Below are 9,872 nucleotides of genomic sequence, written 5' to 3'. Positions count from 1 at the left end.
AAAAAAAAAAAAAAATCAGCCAGGCGTGATGGCACGTGCCTATAGTCCCAGCTACTCGGAAGTTGAGGCAGAATTACTTCAACCCTGGAGGCAGAGGTTGCAGTGAGCCAAGATCGCGCCATTGCACTCTAGCCTGGGTGACAGAGCAAAACTTGTCTCAAACAGCAACAACAAAAACCAAAAAACTGTCACAGTGGGATTTTAAGAGGACACTAAGAGCATCCAAACACTACTTATGAAACAAATTGATAGAGCCTAGACTATGTCTCAAGTTATAACTGAAAATATACAGCTTATGAAACTAAGAGATGAGAGTACAAATTCAGGCTCAGACAGTCAGTAATTGTTATTTATTGATGAAATCACATTATTTCCCAGCAATTCAGCTTCCTCATTTATAATTTAGAGTAATGATTGCTGGGAAATGCAGTCTCATGCATGTAGTCTTTCAATCCTGACTTGGCCTCATAAGAATAAACTGTGGGCCTAGAATACTTCTTTACCAAGAGATAAAAGAGCCCGGCCGGGTGCAGTGGCTCACGCCTGTAATCCCAGCATTTTGTGGGGCAGGCAGATCACTTGAGGCCAGGAGTACAAGACCAGCCTGGCCAACACAGTGAAACGTCATCTACACTAAAAATACAAAAATTAGCCCGGTGTAATGGTACACATCTGTAGTCCCAGCTACTCAGGAGGCTGAGGCACGATAATTTCTTGAACCTGGGTGATGGAGGTTGCAGAGAGCCGAGATTGCACCACTGTACTCCAGCCTGGATGACAGAGCAAGACCCTGTCTCAAATTTCAAAAAAAGAGGCCGGGCATGGTGGCTCATGCCTCTAATCCCAGCACTTCGGGAGGCCCAGGGAGGCAGATCGCCTGAGGTTGGGGTTTGAGACCAGCTTGGTCAGCATGGTAAAACCCTGTCTCTATTAAAAATACAACAATTAGCTGGGCATCATGGCAGGTGCTTGTAATCCCAGGTACTCAGGAAACTGAGACAGGAGAATCGCTTAAACCCAGGAGGTGGAGGTTGCAGTGAGCAGAGATTGTGCCATTGCACTCCAGCCTGGGTGACAGAGTGAGACTCTGTCTCAAAAAACAAACAAACAAAAAACATTGATCAAGTAAGATAATATTTAAACATTTCTACATAAATATACATAAATAATATATTAAAATTCTATATACAGTCTAGTGATGTTAAAAATGTTGATAATGGGCTTGGTGCAGTGGCTCACACCTGTAATTCCAGCACTTTGGGAGGCCAAGGCAGGTGGATCACCTGAGGTAGGGAGTTCGAGACCTGCCTGACCAACACAGAGAAACCCGGTCTCTACTAAAAACACAGAATTAGCCGGGCATGGTGGCACATGCCTGTAATCAATCCCAGCTACTCAGGAGGCGGAGGCAGGAGAATTGCTTGAACCCTGGAGGCGGAGGTTGCATTGAGCTGAGTTCTGCCATTACACTCCAGCCTGGGGCATCAAGAACGAAACTCTGTCTAAAAAAAAGAAAAACAACAACAACAAAAAGAAACAAACAAAAAGACTTGATATTGTCCTTAATTCCTTCCAAAAATCACATGAGCATCTGCCAATAACTAGAGCAGAAGGACAATCATCAGATATATTTAGCATCGAAGGAACAAAAAGGACAAAATTATTAATTCTGTGCTGCAATCAATAAAAAGCTAATGTCTGTATTTGTACATTTGGTAATATGATTATGTGTTAAATGGTGGCATGTATATGTGAGTATGTGCCTGTGTGTGTTTTGAGTGGAGTGAAAAATAAGGCAGTAAATGGTTTTTCTGCCACTGGCTGGAACACGAAAAAGTTTATAGGCACACCCAACAACAATGGAAACACAAACCATCTCCGGAAGTCAATATATTCCTTCTACTTCCTGTTATTTTACAAGAAACACTTTCTTACCTAGTTTGTTTTTCCTTATGCTTTCTCTTGGACATTTCTCTATTGTATTTCTTCCTCTTTTTACAAAACCATTGACTTATCTGCAAAAAATGAGGTGTGGGAGGTGATTAATACAAGAATAAGGATATTGGTCTATGTGAGTAATAGTACTATAGAAGTGACTTTTTCTATCAATGAAGAAATGTCTGTTAATGTCGTCATACCTGTTTATGTGTCATGCCAAATTCAAACGAGAGTGATAGACTCTCTTGTATTGTGGGGCACCTGTTTAACTTAAACTTTGCCCAGAGAGTGTCCATGAGGGATTTGCTGACTAATCTACCCTTGGAATATTTTTTCTTATTTTCCCTTTTCCTTTTTTTCTGTTCATCTTTCAGCTCCTTTTCATTTTCCTCTTCTTTTTCTCGCTCTCTCTTTCCACCTGCTTCTCCTCCTTCTCTCCATTTCTGCTCTCCCTTTTGTTCATTTTCACCGTAATTTCCATTTGATTGTTCTGGATTTTGATCCCAAGGCATAGCTGGTTGTTTCTGTATAAAAAGATCTGTGGAATAAGATCAAGCTGCAGCTAAATTTGACTTTCAGATCATAGTCAACAATTTTTCATATGAGAATATTTTGATTTTCCTAAATTAGCAATGTTGTACATTGGTGGAAAGCATAGAGCAAAGAAAAAGTAAACTTACCAAAACTTAGTGAAGATTTTCATAAAAAGAACAGAAAATTAAAAATAATTTCCCAGGCCAGGCATGTTGGCTCATGCCAGTAATTCCAGCACTTTGGGAGGCTGAAGTGGATGGATCACCTGAGGTCAGGAGTTCAAGACCAGCCTGGCCACAATGGTGAAACCCCATCTCTACTAAAAATACAAGATTAGCCAGGTGTGGTGGCGGGCAGCTGTAATTCCAACCACTTGGGAGGCTGAGGCAGAGAATTGCTTAAACCTGGGAGGCGGAGGTTGCAGTGAGCCGATATCGTGCCATTGTACTCCAGCCTAGGTGACAGAGCCAGACTCCATCTCAAAAATAAATAAATAAAAATAAAAATACAAAAATTAGTCAGGTGTGGTGGTAAGTGCCTGTAATCCCAGCTATTCGGGGGGCTGAGGCAGGAGAATCACTTGAACCTGGGTGGAAGAGGTTGTAGTGAGCCAAGATTGTGCCATTGCAGTCCAGCCTGGGCAACAGGAGCGAAACTGTGTCTCAAATAAATAAATAATAGTTTCCCACTGGGCACGGTGGCTCCTGCCTGTAATCCAAGCACTTTAGAGGCCAAGGCAGGTGGATTGCTTGAGTTCAGGAGTTTGAGACCAACCTTGGCAATATAGCAAGACCTCATCTCTACTAAAATAAAAAAATTAGCTGGGTATTGTGGCATTCACTTGTGGTCCTAGCTACATGGGACCACATGAGGTGGGAGGTCTGTGTGAGCTCAGGAGGTTGAGGTTGCAGTGAGTTATGATCACACCACTACACTCCAGTCTGGGTGCCCGAGTGAGACTGTATCTCCAAAAAGGAAAGAAAGACAAAGGAAGGAAAGGAGCTATCTGTTGAAATTAATAAATTTCCTTGTGATGTTAGTCAAAAATAAATGACATTGAAATGAATAAATCATGAGATGCAACAAATTTTGTTGCAGGAAGTCAGGGACCCTGAACGGAGGGACCGGCTAGAGCTACGGCAGAGGAACATAAATTGTGAAGATTTCATGGACATTTTTCAGTTCCCAAATAATACTCTTATAATTTCTTATGCCTATCTGACTTTAATCTCTTAATCCTGTTATCTTTGTAAGCTGACGATGTACATCACCTCAGGACCACTGTTGTGTTAACTGTACAAACTGATTGTAAAACATGTGTGTTTGAACAATAGAAATCAGTGTACCTTGAAAAAGAACAGAATAACAGCAATTTTCAGGGAACAAGGGAAGAAAACCATAAGGTCTGACTGCCTGCGGGGTAGGGCAAAATAAGAGTCATATTTTTCTTCTTGCAGAGAGCCTATAAACGGATGTGCAAGTAGGGAAGATATTGCTAAATTATTTTCCTAGCAAGGAATATTAATAATACCCTGGGGAAGGAATGCATTCCTGGTAGGGGAGTCTATAAACAGCCACTCTGGGAGTATCTGTCTTATGTGGTTGAGATAAGGACTGAAATATGCCCTGGTCTCCTGCAGTACCCTCAGGCTTACTAGGATTGGGAAACTCCACCCTGGTAGATTTGTGGTCAGACCGGTTCTCTGCTCTCGAACCCTGTTTTCTTTTGTTTAAGATGTTTATCAAGACAATACCTGCACAGGTGAACACAGACCCTTATCAGTAGTTCTAATTTTGCCCTTGTCCTGTTTCCTCAAAAGCATGTGATCTTTGTTCTGCCTTTTGCCCTTTGAAGCATGTGACCTTTGTGACCTACTCCCTGTTTGTACACCCCTCCCCTTTTGAAATCCTTAATAAAAACTTGCTGGTTTTGTGGCTCAGGTGGGCATGATGGTCCTACAGATATGTGATGTCACCCCCAGAGGCCCAGATGTAAAATTCCTCTCTTTGTACTCTTTCTCTTTATTTCTCAGCTGGCTGACACTTATGGAAAATAGAAAGAGCCTACATTGAAATACTGGGGCTGGTTCCCCCAACAAAATTTACAATAAACTCCATAGTAAAATGATAATCAATAAAGCCAAAAGTTGGTTCTTTGATAAGATTAATAAAATCATCTGCAAAGACCGACCAAGTAAAAAGAATGCATGCGTAAATAATATTACCATGAAGGAAATATAAGTTTATTGTACTTGAATGGACATATTTCTTTATCTTTTTTTAAGATGGAGTCTTGCTCTGTTGCTCAGGCTAGAGTGCAGTAGTACAATCTCAGCTCACTGCAACCTCCCCTTCCCAAGTTCAAGTGATTCTCCTGCTTCAGCCTCCCGAGTAGCTGGGATTACAGGTGCATGCCACCATGCCCACCTAATATTTGTATTTTCAGTAGAGACGGGGTTTTACCCTGTTGGCCAGGCTGGTCTTGAACTCCTGACCTCATGATCTGCCTGCGCTGGCCTCCCAAAGTGCTGGCATAAGCCACCACATCCTGCCTAAATACACTTTTAAAATACTCAACTCAAAGGCCAGGCTGAGATGAACATTTTAGTATCTGCATTTGGTGAATATATGTATGCATTTCTGTTGAGTGTATACTTAGGAGTGGAATCCTTGGATCATGGGGTAGGCATATGTTCTAATAAATATTGCCAAACAATTTATCGATTTGTACCCCATTGACAAATGTGTGAGAAGTTCTGAATGTTCCACATTCCCCAGGTTTGGCATTCACTTCCTTTTTTCTCCACACCCCAACCCCTATCTTTGTTGTAGCCATTCTAGTGGGCACGAATTGGTATCTCATGTAGTTTAAATGTCAAGTTCCCTGATCAACAATTCAGTTGCACACCTTTTGACGTGTTTATTGTTGACTGGAATATCCTCATTTGATAAATGCAGTATAGACCCTTTTAATGGCCCTTGTTTGCTATTGACTTATCAACCCTTTACTAAAGGCCAGGCTGTCATGGTGCGCCTCCAGGTAATTCCAAGGTAAGCCTTATGCTTGGGCTGAGGGAGAACAATCTCTCCAAAACACCTTTGCGCTGTCCGTAGGGGCCTTACCCTGGATAGCACCAATGAGGCAGCAGAGGATGACCTTTATTACTCCAAACCCCAAAACCCTAGAAAGTCTTTTCCAGGAGGTGGAGAGAACGACCGCGGGCTTTTCAACCAAAAAGACCTCCTGAGTCCGAATTAACTCTTTTTTGTTTTGCTTTGTTTTGTTTTGTTTTGTTTTGAAACGTAATCTTGATCTGTCACCCAGGCTGGAGTGCAATGGTGGAGTTCGGCTCACTGTAACCTCTGCCTCCTGGGTTCAAGCGATTCTCCTCTCTCAGCTTCCCAAGTAGCTGGGACTACAGGAGCCCACCACCACGCCCGCTACTTTTGGTATTTTTAGTAAAGACGGGGTTTCGCCATGTTGGCCAGGCTGGTCTAGAAATCTTGACCTCAAGTTATCTGCCCTCCTCGGCCTCCAAAAGTGCTGGGATTACAGGTATGAGCCACTGTGCGCGGCCCGAAAGAACTCTTCACCGGATCTCGCCCTGGGCCTTCCCAGCCGAGCAGCCCTGCCCGCGGGAATAGCCGAGGCACTACCTCCCGGCCGCAGGCGGCGAGGGGCTCGGGTATTTTTGAAAGTAGATACGCTCACACCCTCCTAACGGCGGCGCCAAGGGTGGTGGGGCCCAAAACTGTTTCCCGGTCAAGAGTTCCCCTGCCCCGGTCGCAGGAAGACGCCTGCGCGGGGCGCTCAGAGGGATCCCCAGCAGCTTCCAGGGCTGGACCTTGCGGTGCGCAGGTGAGAAGCCGGGAGGGGCCGGACAACCTCGACCGCAGGTGGGTGCTTGTCTTGCTTACGGAGGGCGCCCGATGAACCGAGTCACGTTTTGCGACCACATTAACGGACCATTCAAAGTCGAATCCTAGGCTTTCAGAGGCGGTTAGTGGGTGCCAACGGCTGCGGGCGGGGCCGGCGGGAGCGCAGTGGGGCGGTCGCTGTTACTGCCCCGCGCGGCGGCGGCCTGGGGCCAGCGCAGAGGGGCAGCGGCCCGGGAGGTGAGCGCTGAGCGAAGCCGCGGGGCCCAACCGCAGTCGCAGGGTCTGGGAGGTGGGTGCGCCGCGCCGTCCCTGAGGCCGGGGGGTGCGGGAATGAGGACCTGAGCTGGGGTAGAGGTGGCGGAGCTGGAATCGAGGTGGGCGGCTACTCTGAGGTGGGCCGGGCTAAGGAAGAAGTGCCCTGCGGCTCTGGGAAACTAGCCTTGAACCCTTGGAGAAGCGATTTGTGATTTACTGAGCACCTACTATGTCCTGGGCTCCGCTCTAGGTGCTGGGATCCCACAGCAAACGAAGCCACCCCAGCCCTTGCCCTCCTAGACTGTATATTCTAGGGAAGAGACAGACAAGAAAATGTATAGATGTGTAACAAAATGCCGTACATTTTTATGAATAAAAATGTAGTAGGGCTAGGGGAGTGGACTGTGAAGCTGGGAGTGGGGAAGGAGTCGGTCTGAGAGGCCTTCGTGAGGAAGTCTTTTGGCAGGAGATCTGAAATGAAGTGAGGGAGCCTTGGAAGCATTATCCAGGCGGAGGGAACTGGATTCCGCAGGCGGAACTACCTTGGCCTTGAAAGATACCTACCAGGAGTTTAAGTGCAGTGCCGGTGGCTCAGCTTTGTAGATTTGTGCAAGATGAAAATTGGAATTGTCTTAGGAAATTATGGATCGATCATTCATTTATTCAGTGCTGGATTCATTCAGTGATTTATATCTGAAGCGTGAGAGAATGGGAGTAAGGCCAAGTGCCCTTGGCAAAATACTGTTATTAGTTTTGTCCCAGTTTAATACACAAACTAAATTTAGAATTTCCATTGATTTTTAAGAAGAGCTAATCTGAGTTAATTTTACATATAAGTAAATAGTACCTCACTTTTTTTTCTTTTTCTTTTCTTTTTTTTCCGTGCTCAGCCCTCTATCGGAGATTCTGCCTCCCGTGGGACTGATGTCTTCTTGAGCACACTCCCACGGTGGGTGGCTGCCCTGGGTGGGTGTGCACTGGTGGCTCAACAGGGTGTAGGGTAGAGGTCTAGTGTCCTGTCCTCTGAGAGGGAACTTTGGTGAACTTGCGTTTGGGTAGGGATGCACGTGAAGTGGTATTGGATCCCAGGACTTAGGGCCCCTTCCTCCTGGGGGCACACAGCTTCCCTTCCTCCTTGGGGAGTAGCCCAGGAATGGCTGTCTTGGGGCCTTCCCTCAGTGCCTCCAGGACCTGGAGTCCCATCTCTTCAGAAGGTGATCTTTCCTTGGAGGGGTCAGAGACTCCTGCCCAGGGCTCTAGAGTCACGGTGAGAACACCTGCCTCAGTCCTGCACTGCACTTCTCTTGGCCTGATTTCTCCACTGGGAGCTGGCACCCGAAGCCCTCAAAGGGAGGATCCCCTGAGAGAGGGTCGTGGGCAGAGAGCTGGTACAAACCAGTGTCCGCAGGGAGGGGTGACTGGCTGGGGGCCCAGGGCATCGGGAGGGCTGGGGTGGCCCAGTCATCTTTGTCCTTGGCGCCATGTTTGAGGATGCAGGTGAACTCTACCTAGTTGAACTTGCCTTTCTTATCAATGGGCGCCTCCCAGTACATCTCATCCACTTCCTCATCTGTGAAGCTGTCACCCATGGTGGTGAGCAGCTCCTGGAGGTGGTCCTCCTGAATGAAACCTGAGGATTTCTCGTTGAAGCAGGTGAAGGCATTTTGGAATCCTGGGGCTCTGTTTCGTTCAGCTTCTCCCCAAACATGGTGAGGGAAGTGGTGGAAGGTGATGGGCCCTGGGGCCTCCCTCATCATGCCCTGCAGGTATTTATGCTTGGGGTTCTTCCCCTGTGAAGCCAGCTTGTTGTGCTGTCCCCCTTGTCATTGAAGCCATCATGGTTCTGGTCTATTATGTTGAAAGCCTCCTTAAACTCCTGACTATGGAACTGGTCGAACAACGCGAAGACATTGGATGTGGCCCCCTGTAGTCGCTTCTTGGTGGTCTTGGCTTTGGTCCACTTGCTGGACATTTTGGCTTCAGGTGGCTGGGGCTTCACTGGGTGCTTGGAGCTGGGCTGACCATACGACTTTACTTTTTCTGAAAAGTATATTTATTTGAGTTAAAAGGCTTCTGAGGTTTTTTTTTTTTGGTTTGACTTTGTTTTTCCCAAGTGTGAATGATCTAGAAGATAAGAACTAGCTCTAGATACAGAAACAAAAAGAGTGAGGCACAGGGTGGGGAAGATAGCAGAGAGAAATGAAAATGAAGTAAGGAGGATGTGGAATAGTGGAAGGGACAGTCTGTCCTAATTCTCCTCCTCCTCCTAATAGATTCAGGAAATAATACAGGTTCAACATAACGTATCTCAGCAGACCTTCAGAATTATCAATCCAAGTCAGGAGAGCTGGTAGAGGAGGAAGCAGAGTCACATTTGATAACTGGTTAAGCAGAATCGTGATTTCCAACTTCCCTGTGGCTCACTGAAGCAGTTTAGGCTAAGGTGATGCTATGAGGAGAGGTGGCTTGTTCTAAGTGTTTTAAATTTTATGTGGCAAGGTAAACCACATTAAATCACAGAATTTTATGACAGCAAGATTACCTAAGCCAATCCTTGCTCATTTTGCAGATGGGGAAACTGCTAGTTGGTGACAGAGAAACAACTCAAAATACAGGAGAGACATTTTTACCTTACCTTCAGCTGTCTCTCCCCAGAACCCTTATTTGATAAAATGCTTCTCAGTGGCTGCTGAATGAGTAGAATCAGCTTTGTTGAGGATCCCAGAATTGAGTTAATCTAAAACATCATTAGTATTATATAAATTTTCACTTTCTTCCAGAAGTATTTATTGGAGTGCCCATTGGTGAGGGGGCTAAACCACAGCCTCTTCCCTCAAGGAGCTTAAGTAGATGGAGTAAATGAATAACTAGACAATTACAATTTACAGGAAGCAGTACCTTGGAGAGAAATTGGAGAGGGAGTCAATTCCTAGGATAGCAGAGAGATGGACAACAGACAGCATGTGAGTATTAAAATTGGTTGGTCAGGGTTATGTTGATAATCCCAATACCTCCCATCTGCCTAAACTTTTCTTGTCTTGATGTGCAATATATGTAAGTGGTGGTGGGAGAGACTATTGCAGCCAGTAGACTTGGTATATTCCCAAAATCTTTTTACTCATAAGTAATTACTATTTGCCATTTGCAGCCTTTTGTGCTTTAATATTATCAAGAACAAGACGAATGATAAAATATTTATGATCAGCATTGTAATTGCAAACAGGCCTCAGTAATAATCATACACAACTGGTTTTTTTTGTTTGTTT

General features: G+C 45.4%; 1 protein-coding gene across 4 annotated transcripts in view; it reads left to right on the top strand.

Moving 5' to 3' along the window:
* Window positions 1–9,872, top strand: part of LOC105519332 (solute carrier family 2, facilitated glucose transporter member 3-like) — a 92,311-nt gene that overhangs the window by 22,819 nt on the left and 59,620 nt on the right. For 2 of the 4 annotated variants that reach the window (XM_011952697.1, XM_011952681.1), the window contains exons 1-3: window positions 6,362–6,511; window positions 6,572–6,640; window positions 9,495–9,569. The exons of 1 other annotated variant lie outside the window; for it this stretch is intronic. Coding sequence is in view for 2 of the 3 variants with exons in the window: in XM_011952681.1 (XP_011808071.1) it covers window positions 9,552–9,569 (18 nt within the window). In the remaining variant the exon portion in view is untranslated. Of the gene's footprint in view, window positions 1–6,361; window positions 6,512–6,571; window positions 6,641–7,496; window positions 7,573–8,372; window positions 8,590–9,494; window positions 9,570–9,872 lie in introns of those variants that run through there. One more of the 4 variants, XM_011952689.1, reaches the window with a different exon arrangement.

The sequence above is a fragment of the Colobus angolensis genome, unplaced genomic scaffold (assembly GCF_000951035.1).
Source record: "Colobus angolensis palliatus isolate OR3802 unplaced genomic scaffold, Cang.pa_1.0 Scaffold11, whole genome shotgun sequence".
NCBI lineage: Eukaryota > Metazoa > Chordata > Mammalia > Primates > Cercopithecidae > Colobus > Colobus angolensis.
The sequence above is the reverse complement of the archived record's forward strand: the minus strand, read 5'-3'. Positions and strand labels throughout refer to the sequence as shown.